The sequence below is a fragment of the Schistocerca gregaria genome, chromosome 8, assembly GCF_023897955.1.
Source record: "Schistocerca gregaria isolate iqSchGreg1 chromosome 8, iqSchGreg1.2, whole genome shotgun sequence".
Classification (NCBI taxonomy): Eukaryota; Metazoa; Arthropoda; class Insecta; order Orthoptera; family Acrididae; genus Schistocerca; species Schistocerca gregaria.
The window spans coordinates 497525312-497542069 of NC_064927.1; the positions used below are offsets into that span (position 1 = coordinate 497525312).

At 40.4% G+C, this 16758-nt stretch overlaps 1 protein-coding gene across 1 annotated transcript in view; it reads left to right on the forward strand.

Annotated features, from left to right (window-relative positions):
- The window catches only part of LOC126285343 (T-related protein-like), a 266059-nt gene that overhangs the window by 214986 nt on the left and 34315 nt on the right, over positions 1–16758 (forward strand). Inside the window, exons 3-5 of the mRNA XM_049984658.1 lie at positions 6886–6981; positions 12009–12177; positions 15695–15832. Coding sequence (XP_049840615.1) covers positions 6886–6981; positions 12009–12177; positions 15695–15832 — 403 coding nt within the window. The remainder of the gene's footprint in view (positions 1–6885; positions 6982–12008; positions 12178–15694; positions 15833–16758) is intronic.

A 16758-nucleotide genomic window follows, 5' to 3' on the forward strand; every position in this document is an offset into this window, starting at 1 on the left:
TCCGTATTTCTGGATTTCCAGAAAGCTTTTGACACCTTCTTCACAAGCGACTTCTAATCAAGCTGCGGGCCTATGGGGTATCGTCTCAGTTGTGCGACTGGATTCGTGATTTCCTGTCAAGAAGGTCGCAGTTCGTAGTAATAGACGGCAAATCATCGAGTAAAACTGAAGTGATATCAGGTGTTCCCCAGGGAAGCGTCCTGGGACGTCTGCTGTTCCTGATCTATATAAATGACCTGGGTGACAATCTGAGCAGTTCTCTTAGGTTGTTCGCAGATGATGCTGTAATTTACCGTCTAATAAATGACTTGTGTGACCATCTAAGCAGTTCTCTTAGGTTTTTCGCAGATGATGCTGTAATTTACCGTCTAGTAAGGTCATCCGAGACCATTATCAGTTGCAAAGCGATTTAGAAAAGATTGCTGTATGGTGTGGCAGGTGGCAGTTGACGCTAAATAACGAAAAGTCTGAGGTGATCCGCACGAGTTACAAAAGAAATCCGTTGGAATTCGATTACTCGATAAATAGTACAATTCTCAAGGCTGTCAATTCAACTAAGTACCTGGGTGTTAATATCACGAACAACTTCATTTGGAAAGACCACATAGATAATATTGTGGGGAAGGCGAGCCAAAGGTTGCGTTTCATCGGCAGGACACTTAGGAGATGCAACAAGTCCACTAAAGAAACGGCTTACACTACACTCGCTCGTCCTCTGTTAGGATATTGCTGCACGGTGTGGGATCCTTACCAGGTGGGATTGACGGAGGACATCGAAAGGGTGCAAAAAAGGGCAGCTCGTTTTGTACTATCACGTAATAGGGGAGAGAGTGTGGCAGATATGATACGCGAGTTGGGATGGAAGTCATTAAAGCAAAAACGTTTTTCGTCGCGACGAGATCTATTTACGAAATTTCAGTCACCAACTTTCTCTTTCGAATGCGAAAATATTTTGTTGAGCCCAACCTATTTAGGTAGGAATGATCATCAAAATAAAATAAGAGAAATCAGAGCTCGAACAGAAAGGTTTAGGTGTTCGTTTTTCCCGAGCGCTGTTCGGGAGGGAAATGGTAGAGAGACAGTATGATTGTGGTTCGATGAACCCTCTGCCAAGCACTTAAAAGTGAATTGCAGGGTAGTCATGTAGATGTAGTTGCCATGCCTGTTAAGATTTCTTTTCCGTTGCTTATTTTCCTTATCACACCAGTAGGTCTGCCGTAGTAACGGTCTTCTGAATTTTTTGTAGTACGTCAATGACGAAACTTCGAATCCTTTTGAACGTGACAAAGGTGTATATCCTGTGTCGGAGGAGGGGCGAGGAGAGGGGGAGTGCGGGAAAGCCCCGCGCCAGCTGCGTTAGCTGGCCTGCCCATCGGTGTCTGCTCCGCTTACGTGTTTTGTTACGGCGTCACGTGGCTGCAACGTCACCAAGCGCGCCAGCCAACGGTGGGCAGGGGTCACAAAGTTTTGCCTTCTCAGTGTACGTTATTAACCCATTGGCGCCGGAATTAACTTTTTCGTGATTTTTTTTAATTGCTTTATTATGTCTGTAAAAGGTATAAATTAGACAACAGATTTGTTTCGACGAAAGTCATTACCGCCATTAGCGAGATATTTGATTTTGCCATATGGCAACGCTAGGCGCTTTCACTACCTAAATTTATATGGATTACAACTTCAACTAAAATAAGTAGGTTATTGAAATTTCTTATTACATATACAAGTTTTGTGCCAATGTATTATTCAGTCTTCACCATACAATTGATACTTTATAACACAGTACAATTAATAATCAAAAATCAAACCTTGAACTCAGCATTATTTTACATGAAATGGAAAAAAACAGTCAATACACAATCCCACATTACACTTTGAACACATTGTTCTCACAATAGATTTACAGTGCTTGTGTTCAAACCTTTTCTTCTTCTTTCCTTCTGTGTGCTGGACGAGGTGGTCAGTCTTATCAAACCTAACTGAATCTGACATGCGGCTGTGGAACATGCCCTTGATGCAGATGGTCTTCCGGCTCCTTTTGGTAAAACGTGGTGTCTTTTCAAGTACACTGTTGCTACTTCTCTCTTGAAATCAAGCTGAGAAATAGTTTGGTTTCTTGCTTTATTATACAAAATCCAACTGTTTTGTATGGCGACATCTAACATCCATGTAAAGAGACACCAGAACCAGTTCTTGCTTCTTATTGCAATGCGACAGCACGCTATTCTGATCCATCTGATCAGTACCTCCCATATATGTATTATATTTGTCTACCAGTTTTGGTCTGGGAGTCATTATATTTCGCTCTTTTAGTTGCGAGAATCTCTTGACTTGGCCAACTTCTTGTGAACCACATGAAGAAGAGATCATTGTGACAACTGAGTTGTCCAGCCACTGCACATAAAATAATCCATCATTCTTCTCTATTCGGATCTGGGGGCTCAACAAACACACCACTTTCAATATCGTCATTATAAAGAATCTCCAGAGCCTCAGCAAGCGAGAAACCTCTTCTAAAACAAAAATGAGAAAATTCGTCATTTTACTGAGTACAAGCGCCTAGCGTTGCCATATGGCAACACGGACGTTCAGACGGCCTAAATGAACGTAATTTATTTCACAGCAAGCAGTAACCTCCAAAGAATATATATTTGAGTATTTAAAGCACAACCATACTAAAAAACCAAATTACATATCGTAAGTTACTGTGTAACACATACTTACTCGAACTTATACTCCATTTTTCTTCGTCATTCAGCGAACAAAGACTTCCAACACAGCTTACGCCGCAGAATTTAAATGTATTGTTAAAACTGTTGCATTGTAGTCTTGCGGAACGGTATACAGGGCTGCCAACACTCTCGCTTCGTTGACGTCGTGGAATCAACGATTTAAAAAGAAGTATTACAAACGTTGCCATATGGCAACGCACGGCGCTAACGGGTAAGGCGAGGCTGGCCGATGATCGCTCAGTGCAGAAGCACGCCACTCTCGAACTCTTAAAGGAGTCGGCGGAACGCCGCTACTAATGACGGGGCCACTACTTCAGCAGAGTGTGTATAATTTGAGAATTTGGGTCTGACGGGAGCCGCACTAGGCTAGTCTGCGCAGTTGCGATGACCACTGAGTCCAAATGGTGCAGTGGTCAGAGCATCTGTCTAGTAAGCAGGAGACGTGGGTTCGAATCCCGGCTTTCAAGTGTCCCCATTTATATAAATCGGTGTCCACTAGCAGGTGAATGTCATTAATACCTTTGTGTCTTGACATTTATTTGTGTTTGTAGTAAACTACCAATCTCAGCACCGGACACCGGTCACATGCAAATCTCTAACGGGGTCCTCTCCCTGTAAACAGCTACACCGCCTGCGAACGCCACACAACCTATGGAACAGTGTATACAGTTCCGTACAGTAAATGGCACAACTCCAGTAGTAAATATAGACTTTGAACAGAAGTCTGTAGCTAAGGTAGAATTTTCAAAATTTTTAGGTGTGTCCATTGATGAGAGGTTAAACTGGAAGTTATACATTGATGGTCTGCTGAAACGTCTGAGTTCAGCTATGTATGCTATTAGGGTTATTGCAAATTTTGGTGATAAGAATCTCAGTAAATTAACTTACTGTGCCTACTTTCATTCACTGCTTTCGTATGGTATCATATTCTGTGGTAATTCATCGTTGAGTAGAAAAGTATTCATAGCCCAAAAACGTGTAATCAGAATAATTGCTGGAGCCCATCCGCGGTCATCCTGCTGACATCTATTTAAGGATCTACGGATCCTCACAGTAACCTCACAGTATATATATTCACTTATGAAATTTGTTGTTGATAATCCAACCCAGTTCAAAAGTAATAGCAGTGTGCATAGCTATAACACCAGGAGAAAGGATGATCTTCAGTATGCAGGGTTAAATCTGACTTTGGCACAGAAAGGGGTAAGTTATGCTGCCACAAAAGTCTTTGGTCACCTACCAAACAGCATCAAAAGCCTGACAGGTAGCCAACTAACATTTAAAAATAAATTAAAAGAATTTCTAGATGACATCTCCTTCTACCCATTGGCTGAGTTTTTAGATATAAATTAAGGGCAAAAAAAAACCTTAAACATTAGTGTCATGCAATATTTTGTGTAATGTAATATCTTGTACAGACATCTTTTATTAACCTGACACGTTCCTCATCATTACGAAGTGTCGTATTCATGATCTATGGAACAAGTATTAATCTAATCTAAACAGGCGTCAAGTTATCCGCCAGCTGTTCTTCTGTCCCTACACGCATACACAAAAAAATGTGATAACTAGCGACCCTTCCCCTTTACCATCAGGTTTGGAAGCCGCTACCTTTGCTTGTGATGTTTCCCAATCGAGAATGACTTTTTGAAGGTGCAACAAATCAGAAATTGTTTATTCTCCGACTGTGATTTTTTTTCTTTTTGTCACGACATTGAAGTAGCACAACAGCCCTTCGACAAATATTGCCTCACAATGTCTTCTCAGCTCATGGTTATTCTTAAGTGCTACCATTTGGTGACCGTGCCAGTCTAATTTTCTTTTATGTGTACTGTTTTTCTACACACTGTTCTACGGCCTTAGACCAGCGTTGTCTGCAAGAGCATGTATATATCGTCTGTGAAAGCTCTCGTCCTACGCCTGTGGTCACGTTTTCACTTTAGGAATTACGCCCTCATCATCTTCAAAGTGTATCCCGTGTAGACAATCTTCAAGTGTCCCAAACAGATGGAAGTCCGAGGTGCCAGGTCTGGGATGTTGGGTGGATGAGGCAGTGATGCCCAACGCAATTTAGCGAAGTGTTCCAGGATTCTGAGACTTATGTATGGGTGTGCATTGTCATGAGCAACGTTTCTTCTGGATTCTTGTCACACTGGCCATCTGAGAAATGGATCCTGAGTGTGTCACAATCATTATATATGACTCTCAATTAATGGTTGACTGTGGATTATTACGGGTTGTAGATCGGTAATAACACACTTTTGCAGTCCAATTAACATTTATTTAGACACTGAACGAGGCGAATACAAAATGGCTGTCGAACACAGCGTGCAGAGTGTGCTAGCCAGAAGTAGAGTCAAAGGTCATCAGGTCCAAAGACATGGCGCTTTTTGCCAGAGACACCACAACTCTTTTAGCAACACATTCACGAGACTGACGCAATCACTATGCCAAAAAACTGTCATCATGAGCTGCCTCGAATTTCTTCTTTTCTGGTGTTTGGCTTTTCGTTTACAACTCAGAGTGATGCACCCAAGTTTCGTCACCTGTAACAAAATGACAGAGAAGTCTCTCCATTGTCCTCAAACTGATCCAACATCCAGATGAAATGGTGTTCTTTAAATATTGTGGTCTGTAGTGACCATTCTTTGAACCCATTTTGAATACATTTTTCAATATCCAGAAGTCTCAATTATTCCACATACATACAGACACAGACACAGACACACACACACACACACACACACACACACACACACACACACACACACGCACAAAAAAAAAAAAAATACAAATGCTTACCAATACCTTAGACCCAATTGTTGAATTATGATTCGCGAGGCTATTTTTGAATTATGATGTACCAGTCTGCATGAATAATGGCATCTGCATAATTCACCATATTGGGAGCAATGGCAGAAATGAACTACGTCACTCGCTACCACTTTGAAGACCAGGCACTAAAACTTTTAGCTCACAAAGTTAAATGAAAACTTTTTATTCAACCCAGTATTTGTTTATAGTGCAAATGATGAATACACAAATATTCTCATCTCCTTCACATTTACTTAGCACTCTGACATGGGCATTTGCAGGGCGGGGGGTGGAGGGGGGGTGACCATCTCGCGAAAATTACCATATAAATGAGTTGATCAGTTTTGAGATGTGTCATGCTACATGACATGTAAAGCTAAAGCTACAGTTGGCTGAATGAGAGGTTTAGTGGAATCACAGGAAATCACTTTCAGATGTGAATGGGGATTGTGTAATGATTGGAAAACTGTGTGCTCCAGATCTCTGGACTTCAGACAGAGTAGTGGGGAACAAACAAGTGCCTCCTCTTGCCTTCCTCCCCCATTTTGTGGATGTCGATGAACTCTAACTACTTTTCTAACTGCTTACGGTTCAATAACACCCAACTATAGCTGGCTTGCATTCGATTACCATACATTGTAGCACCTGTTGCAGTTCAGTAACTCACCTCGACAATGTTCTTCTTGATACACTTTTCATACCACTTAACATGCACTTGTTTAATATATACATGACATGTAAAGCTCCGGTAGGATGTAAAGGATCTAGGAGTAAACTCAGCGAATAGCAGAGGCATTGAGTCATCATTAGGCATGCAAACAAGACTGAAAACTTCACTGGCTTTTGGACCAATCTGTCTTCAGCCTAGAGTTCACACAAAGATGGCACAATGCTCCTTTACAGCGTGTGTGTGTGTGTGTGTGTGTGTGTGTGTGTGTGTGTGTGTGTGTGTGTGTGTGTGTGCGTGTGTGTGTGTGTGTGTTTGTTTGTTTGATATAGACATGTTCAGTCCCACAGTAGGGAGATCATAATGATATTTAGTCTGTACAGTTTATGAGAATCATTTCAATCACCATATACTGAATCGCCTAACAATTCAGTGAGATCCATCCCATAGCCAAAATCTCTGTACTACAGATACTGTAAAGGAGAAACATTCACTTCCATCTAAGTGCATTTACATTTCCCTGTTTTATATAGCAAGTGATATTTGCAGTGCACTGGAATCAAACATTGTAATTAGCTTTTTTTTTAAAAAAAATTACATTTAACTCATGATTTGAGTAAGCTAGGAACAAAATAACCATCACCAGTGAACAGAAATTCTTGGCTTTTTTTCCAGGAGAATGTTCCCTGTGGTGAAGGTAACTGCTTCTGGCCTAGATCCTGCAGCCATGTACACAGTGCTGCTGGAATTTGTGCAGATAGATCCCCACAGGTAAGAAATAACAAATATTCATCAGGATATTCACATTGTTTCCACATTTTACCTTCTCAGTACAGTTCCAGTGTTGCACACTGATCATTAGAACCTGACTGTCATCTCATCTTTGGCTCAGACATTCTGCATGTTATATTGCATGTAGATTTATGCAATTAATAATTTGACAGTGTCAAGTAATCATCAGGAAATACTAGAATAAATGACACAAACTAATTAAAGATTTATATTTAAGGCTAATAAAATACCATCAATGACAAAAAATCAATGGAAGCATTTTATAAAGTATAGGTAATCTGTGACCTTGATGCAGTCAACTTGCTATTCTCAAAGTCCATTGTTTGCTGATTTTGATTCCTGAGGGTCATTTGCTACATAAAGTGCCCATATCCATATTAACTGATGTCTAAAGAATGCTAAAATATTGTTCCCGCTATGTGATTAGACGTTTTAATGTAATGCGCAAAACATATCACAAATCCAAGCCTCTGAAATTCCCTTATTGCTGCAGCTGCGAGTGCTGATAATATTAACTGATTTCCCATAATTATCAATGTGATGTCTTATTAAGACACATGATAATGCAGTTCAGAACATAGGAAACACTTTGCTTCAGTGGCACTAACATTTACACTATAGTGGTAATGGCACCAAAATACTTGTCATCGGTCCACACTCCCACATTCTAGTGCTTATTGTAGTCAGTTGATCCCAAGTTCCTGAGGGTCCTCTGCAGAAGAATGCTCATTCCACAGCTTGCCAACAAATCCTATCACCATTTGGAAACAGACAGTGCTATATACACTGATCAAAATGTGATTTTGACAGATTCGAAACAGTGATACACATAAAACTGACACCTTCGTTCCTCCAGGTTACAGAAGCAGTAACTCAGAAACGGAAGGACTCATGGGAAGAGTGAAGACTGGATAAAAGCTTGCTGCAGCTTGTTGCCATCTCCAATACACTTGGTTGATTTTTAACCACAATGCTTTTAACAGAATGTGATAACTAGCAGAATATACTGGGGTGAATCAATAAGTGCCTGCACTTATCAGCTTTAAGCTGGCAATAAGACTTAAATTGGATGACATTGTTCTCTTCCCTTGTGGCAGGTTTCAGCATTGTCAGACTGAGTCACTCTCCATTTTTACCCATGAATAACAGTAGTCTACAATACATTTTTTGCGGTCTGAAGATGTACCAAATGCTCAACTGTGTAGATGACTTTCAGCTCAGCAGAGGGATGATTGTTCACCACACAAAGTGTTTACCAGTGGACTGAACAGTTCAAAAGTCACTAAAGAAGTGTGAAGGACATTCACCCACATCCATTGCTGATGCCAACATTTCACAAGCCCAAGACCCGATTCTGAAAAACTGAGAAGTGATTACTGATAAAATGCCAAACTAAGTGTACACTAATCATCATTCCACATATGACATTATCAATAACAGGCTCAATTTTTGTAAAGTCTGTGCAGCATGACTCCCAGAATAACTCAATGGAGAGCACAAGCACATCTGTGTGAGGGTCCATCAGCAGCTACTGGACCACTGAAATGTTTTGGAAATGAATCACCAGTGAAAATTAAACATTAGTTCATCACTTTGAACCAGGGGCCAGAGGCCAAAGTATGTAATGGAAATGTATCACATTGTGACTTTATCATGTTTCCTGGTGCTTCTGTGCTCCAATGTACTTAACACCATGTGTAACGCTGCCTTCTCTTTGGCTGGTTGAATGTACAGTATGTTAACACTGGATTGACAGTTAGTTACAAGCAGGCCCTGTCAGTCAGTTCCAATTTGACTTCTTGCCATGCTCAGTTACTTCTTTTCCGAAGTGCAAGTGCTTCACTGAAAGAGCAAGGTTTCTGCTATCTTTAGCTATGTAATTCTTTCCAACAGTGACTTTGCTTTAAGTACTGTATCTTCTTCCATAAGCTCACACAGTTACAATTCACAGCTACATGACAGTAACTCTTAATCTGGACTTTCCAAAGTCAACCAGTCTCTTTCATGTATTTGCTACTTCTTTGACTTTCTTGGAGTGGTCTGCTTGCTTGTTCTATGGTAGGCCCTCATAATCACTTACACATGGTGGCAGCATGGAGCAGTGTGCTCAGTCAGATAGTGGAGACGGCCACTCACTGCTTGCCTGCACCCACAGACTGTGCCTTATCTCACTTGACTCCTTACAAAGACACAGTTCCCATCAGTATACTGTTTCTAAGCAGTCCATCTAAGCTACATATCATTTTTGTATTTTGTTCATGCGGCTCTCCTCCACACTTTTCAGAGCCTAATGCTGTGCTGTGGACTTCCCCACAGAAATGTTATGTGATGGGATGCCACAAGACCTACAGCCAAAAAACAGTCAGAAGTCAATCCTCTGCATGTAAAGTGAAGTGCACAGTTTTTCAGAACGAAAAAGGGCCAAACAGTGAAGAGTCAATATTACACTGACATGCTTTGTAATTACTTTGTAATGAGTTTGAAAAAAAAAAAAAACAATAAGGTTTGTTGTCACACGACCTTCTTTTTCTTTTAGCATGACAATTTGAATCAGTATAGTGCCATCCACACTGTTCAAACTGTTCAGAATATGCACATTTAGGTGTTGGATGGTGCACAGTCATTATCTGAGGTCCTCAGATTTCCATTTATTTGATCCACTCAGAGATGGTTTGAGAGGCAATTGATTTATCTTCAGTGAATCGTTGAAGGAAGTGATGCATACTTGGCTTGCTGCTCCACTGAAAAACTTTTTGTGAGGATATCAGAAAACTTGTGCAGTTATGCAGCAAGTGCATTGAAAAGCACAGTGCTATGGTGAAAAAACATGTCACTGGAAATGTGCTACTGTTCTTGTAATAGAAATATGTTGTTGCAGATACCATTTGGTTTATCTTTATCTAAGTTTGATTAACTGAGCAGTAATAGAAGCAGACTGTGGTCCATCAAGTTATCCCCACTTACTTTTACACATGTGTTCTGTAGTCATTGCATTACACTACATATAAACAACATATAACATCACAAATATGTTCATCACTGCAGGTCTACCTCATCAGAAACTTGCAATTAGTTCATATGCTACTATCTGGTGCTGGCTACACATAGTAACTCTGGTGGAACAATTTTGTGTCATTTCTTCCAACATTTGATCATAACTTATATACGCCTGCACACGGATCATTTACAAATGTATGACAGACCACGCACTTCTGCTCAAAAAGTATGTCGCGGTGAGGATAATATCATGAAGAACAAATAATTCCCCATTTAGCATTTTCTGTGACTATGCCAGTACCATTAATTTGCAGATCATAACATTCTGATGTACTAAATATACTTTTGTGACATTTAATAGAATTATTTCTCCATAGCAGAAAATAGTATGTTAATTTAAGAGATTGCAACACAGGTATTGTATAAATAGACAACTGGAAACAAGTCACAGTTCTGAGTTTCCATTACAGAAAGAGGCATGTTATCCTTCTTCTCGTTTATCATATGGTGACAATGTACTGTAATTTGCTAGGAGGGCATATTACAAAAACATTCATCCAAATCTGCCTATACAAATGGATTTTCTGTTAAGTCGTGTGCTCTGTGAATTTCACATTTTTGTCATTCAAATCAACTACATGTGATCAAAAGTATCCGGGCACTCCCAAAAACACACATTTTTCATATTAGGTGCATTGTGCTGCCACCTACTGCCAGGTACTCCGTATCAGCGACCTTAGTAGTCATTAGACATTGTGAGAGAGCAGAATGGGGCACTCTGTGGAACTTACAGATGTCGAACATGGTCAGGTGATTGGATGTCACTTGTGTCATACATCTGTACGTGAGATTTCCACACTCCTAAACATTCATAAGTCCACTGTTTCTGATGTGATAGTGAAGTGGAAACGTGAAGGGACACCTACAGCACAAAAGCATAAGGGCTGACCTCGTCTGTTGACTAACAGAGACTGCCGACAGATGAAGAGGGTCGTAGCGTGCAATAGGCAGACAATCACACAAGAATTCCAAAGTGCATCAGGATCCACTGCATGTAATATGACAGTTAGGCTGGAGGTGAGAAAACAGATCGAGCAGCTGCTCATAAGTCACACATCACGCCGGTAAATGCCAAATGATGCCTCACTTGGTGTAAGGAGAGTAAACATTGTGCATTTGAACATTAGAAAAACATTGTGTGGAGTGACGAATCATGGTACACAGTGTGGCAATCTGATGGCGGGGTGTGGGTATGGCAAATGCCCAATGAACATCATCTGCCACCATGTGTAGTACCAACAGTAAAATTTGGAGGCGGTGGTGTTATGGTGTGGTCGTGCTTTTCATGGAGAGGTTTTGCACCCCTTGTTTTTTTGCATGGCACTATCGCAGCACAGGCCTACATTGATGTTTTAAGCACCTTCTTGTTTCCCATTGTTGAAGAGCAATTTGGGACTGGCAATCGCATGTTTCAACAGTATCGAATGCCTGTTCATAATGCATGGTTGTGGCAGAGTGGTTACATGACAATAACATCCCTGTACTGGACTGGCCTGCACAGAGTCCTGACCTGAATCTTATAGAACACCTTTGGGATGTTTTGGAACACCAACTCCATGCCAGGCCTCACCGACTGACATCAATGCCTCTCCTCAGTGCAGTACTCCATGAAGAATGGGCTGCCATTTTCCAAGAAACCTTCCAGCACCTGACTGAACATATGCCTGTGAGAGTGGAAGCTGTCATCAAGTCTAAGGGTGGGCCAACACCATATTGAATTCCAGCAATACCAATGGATGACATCACGAAATTGTAAGTCATTTTCAGCCAGGTGTCCAGATACTTTTGATCACATAGTGTATGTCAGGTACACTGTTAAAATCTAATTGCTGCAGATGCAAACTTTTAATATAAAAATTTACTTACACATCACTGCAAGACTGATAACTACAGAAGGAAATTAAACCAGTGTTCATGAGTAAGTACTCACAGAGTCTCAACTGTTTCAGATGGAAGTATGTGAATGGTGAATGGGTACCAGGGGGGAAGGCAGAGGTGCCACCTCCAAATCCCATATACATTCACCCAGAATCACCCAACTTTGGTGCTCACTGGATGAAAGAGCCCATTTCATTTGCAAAGGTTAAGCTCACAAACAAGACAGATGGAAATGGACAGGTAAGGGATGGTTTGTGTGAGGTCATCTAGTAACACTGATGAGTTGCATGAGTATTCTTTTTTTCTTTGTTGATGGTAGAAATGTAATGAACTAATTCAAATATTCATAAATGACATTTCATTGCTTGGTGCTCTGTTCATTTCTTTGTGTAATTGGTTATCTTTACCAATCATTATAGTGGCATATTTTATTGTTAATAACAGTAATACAAATAAATATGTCACTGTATTTGCATCTCTACTCTGACATGATGTTAACCATTTATGTGGTTTTCTTCTCGTTACTAGTATTCTTCCTTAAAGTGTTAGGATCTTACACATATTAGATATACAGTGATTATGTAACCTTACTTTATTTGGAAATTGCAACTGGAGTTTATTATTGTTTAGCTTAACTGTCTCATTATTAATATGTCCATCTTCATCCTTACTATAGATACTAAAGTTTCCTAAAATTACCCACTCTTTCCCTTCTTACTAAATGTTGTGAGCTACCATATTAAAAAAAAAAATCTATGTGCCACTACGAAGATTGTATGACACTGTCTCAAAATTCATTTAAAACTATTTAGTGATTTCTCTTAATCATTTTTGACATTGAAATTTTGGATATTTTTGTGATCTGCCGTAAACTCTTTTCTCGATTACATACTGGTAGTGGTGATAAGGATGAACTTCTCACCTAATCACGTAAGAAACTACATTACAGTGATGTGGAAGGTAATCCATGTGTGGTAAGATGAATGAGTGAAAAATATAGAGTTACAGAATGTTGCAAAGCAGTAGTCCCATATGAACAACGTTCTGTTCACATGTTTTACACTGTTAAATAATCTGTTCAGTACACGGCAAGCATATTAGATGGGAAGGGGGAAGGGCAACTGGACTGAACCAGTTTACCTGTCAAAGGTAGTTAACTGAGTTCATCATGAATTCTTGATGCAGACATCACATTATGTTGAAACTGAGCAAAGAGAGGTGCTTCTGGTAAAGACAGTTCTGCAATGTAGATCCCAGAGCACAAGGATAGGTAAATAAACCTCAGAGAAAATTGAAATATTCAGGAATACGAGAGGAAATGGCGATTATTGTTTATAATACATATAACTGACAAAGGTACTGGTGACCATTCTGATATCACTGTAGATAGTTTCCAAACAACATCACAGTTTACAACAGAATAAGATGATTGTGCAGGCAACAGACTATTGGTTGGTTTCTGCTACAGGAAATACAGGGCAGTATGAGTATAGTTTAGGGAGGGGAAAACTCAATGAGTCACCTAATTTCAAGTGTTTATATGTGAAATTTGATTGCAATATATATGAGATCTCCATGTGATAATTTATAGATGAGTAACATACATTGATCAGGCAGAATATTATGACCACTGTCTTGCTGCCAATATAAATAAATCCAGCCAGGTGACAGCAGTGTCACCTGGTGAGGAACAACTGCTAGTCAGACACATGTGTGCTGCATACAGTATCGAGACCAGTATTAGTGAGCATGATGTCAGCATGTAAAATGAGGAGGACACTCAATCTATCTGAGCTTGACCGAGAGCAGACTATGATGGACTGGAGGCTCAGCATGAGAATTTCAGAAACTGCATAACTTGTCAGACTTCTGAGGAGTGCTGTGGTGAATGTCTTCAACATGTGACAAAACCAAGCTGGAACAACGTCCAGATGTTGTGGGGTTGGGTGGCCATCCCTCTTTATAAAACTAACATCAGACTTTGATGTTGGATAGATACATGTGTGTCTGAAAACAGTGCAATGAATGATGAGGCTCTACAGCCAAGGCCTGATGCATGTGTAAATGTTAACACCATGACATCAGAAACGATGACTGAAATGGGCATGTGACCATTGACACCGGATGTTGGAACAGTGATAGAGTGTTGGACAGTCTGATAAGTCCTGATAACTTCTTCAGCGTGACAATGGGAGGGCAAAAATCTGTCTTCCAGTGGAAAAGCTGCTGGATGCCTGTATTGTGGGATGGAGACAGGCTGGTGGCCTCTCCATTATGCACTGCAGAACATTCATGCCAGCATACATGGATGTAGTGGAGCTCGTGCAAGGCACCACGATGGCTAAGGAGTATCGCACACTGGCTGCACATTACATACACCCCCTCATGACAATCATATTTCCCCATGGCAATGGCATTCTTCAACAAGATAATGCACCATGTCACAAGGCCAGGAGCGTGATGGAGTGGTTCGAGGAGCACAGTAGCGAGTTCCAATTGACGTGCTGACCCCTGAGCTCACCAGGTCTGAACCTGATCGAATACAACTAGGATGTCACTGAATATTGCATCAGAGCTCATTGCCCCCCCTCCCCCTCCTCACCCCCCGACCCTCCCCACCCCTATCCCAGAATTTATTGGAATTAGTTGACTTGGTGTGTGCAGATGGGGCACCAGCTCCCTCCAGCGACCTATCAAGGCCGCATTGCTTCCATGCCAAGAGGCGTTACCACTGTTATCCGTGCCAAAGGTGGGCATACCGACTATTCAGTAGGTGGTAATAGTGTTCTGCCTGATCAGTGTATACAGTACTTCTATAGGTTTCAATTCAAGGCCTTATATTAAAAATAATTTTTAATGGGGCACATTCTTCTTCATAGGCAGAGGGGGAAGCAAGCAGAAGAAATTACCAAGAGAGGTCTTAAACCCAGGATCAAACCAACATATGGTGCACAACTGCATAGGAGTATTAGCCGTGTGTTTTGAAATATAAATTGTCACATTTATCTCCAGTACAATTTCATGCAACAGCAGTAGTAGCAGTAGTGGTAGTAGTAATATAGTTTTCAATGCTACCTTCACCCATTGTTGCAACAGATGAAGGGATGTTTCCAGTTATGTGTCTCAAGCGTAACTTCATTCCACCACGCTCAGTTGGACATAGGTCTGGTTATAATGCTAGGCAGGGTGGCTGATGAACATCTACTAAGGGAAATGTGTGTTATCTTGGAGGAACAGCACGGCTGCATGATTCTGAAGAAACAGCTACAGAAAGGATGTGAGATGTGTAGATGTATCCAGCACTGTACCAAAGCTACAAGTGTTCGTTAAATGCAGGCTACGCATTTTCATATAATGGTGCCTGAGGTTGATCACTGCTTGATACATTCTGGTAGTTACCAGTCTTCTTGCCAACTCTGCACTTGTATTACTGTCATCAATGCTTGTGCATGTGTGGTGTTTCTACTTTACAGCTACATTTTTTTTTTTTTTTCAGGCAATTTGCACCTTTCACAAGGCTTCAGCACTGAATACAGTTTAAATATTGCAATTCAGTATTTTACAATGCTGTCAGAAACGTGTAGCTTTTCACTTGACTGTATCACACTAGCTAAATAATGTTTTCTTAACTAAATAATTGTCATGGGAACAATGTTTATGATTTTTAAGTTCACTAACTACTATTCTTATACATAATAAACACTGTAAATAAAAATATACTGCTACACTTAATTGTTTTGTTGCATTTATTTTGTAGCAGATAATGTTGAACTCTCTCCACAAATATGAGCCTAGAGTTCACCTAGTAAAGGTCGGATCAGAGCAACGCAGAGTTCTTACATACCCTTTCCCAGAGACACAATTCATTGCTGTTACTGCTTACCAAAATGAAGAGGTGAGTGTGAAGGTGTTAGTATATTTTTGGGGTAACAACTTCATTTATTTTTGTTTTGTATAGAGACCATTTTTTCTGTATTTGAAGTATTTCTGTAGAGGGTACAGTAGCATTTTATGTGCCTAAATAGTTTCAAATATTGTGTAACCTCTTTGTGAAATGTATTTGAAACAGGTCAGGTGTTCTATCAAGTATTTCCTACAGATCCCTTTTTTTGTACTATCTACATCTACATATATACTCCACTAGCCACCAAGTGGTGTGTGGCAGAGGGTACAATTCGCACCAAAGTCATATTTCATCTTCTCTGTTCCACTCGCAGATCGTCCGAGGGAAAAAAGACTGTTTGAACACCTCAGTATAAGCTCTGATTTCCCTTATCTTTGAATGGTGATCATTGTGTGATTTGATAATTGGTAGTAGTAATATATGCTCTACACCCTCAGTGAAGATTGGATTTCAGAATGTAATGAGCACCCCCTTCCATTTAGGCGCGCTGTCTACCTGCAAGTGTGTTCCACTTCAAACTTTCTATGAGATTCCTAACACTCTTGCGATGGCTAAATGTACCAGTCACAAATCTTGCCACTCTTTTCTTCGGACCTTCTCAATCTCTTGAATCAGACCCAACTGGTAAGGGTCCAATACAGATGAACAGTACTCTAAGACTGGATGAACTAATGTATTGTAAGCTATTTCCTTTGTTGAAGGACTGCATCACTTCAGGATACTACCAATAAACTGCAACCTAGAATTTGCCTTACCCATTACTTCCATAATCTGATTTTTCCATTTGAGATCATTTCGAATAGTAACATCCAGATACTTGATGGATGTTACCGCTTCCAAAGACATGGCATTTATTTTGTACTCATGCATTAATGGGGATTTTTTCCTTGTTATACACAGTAGGACTTACTAATATT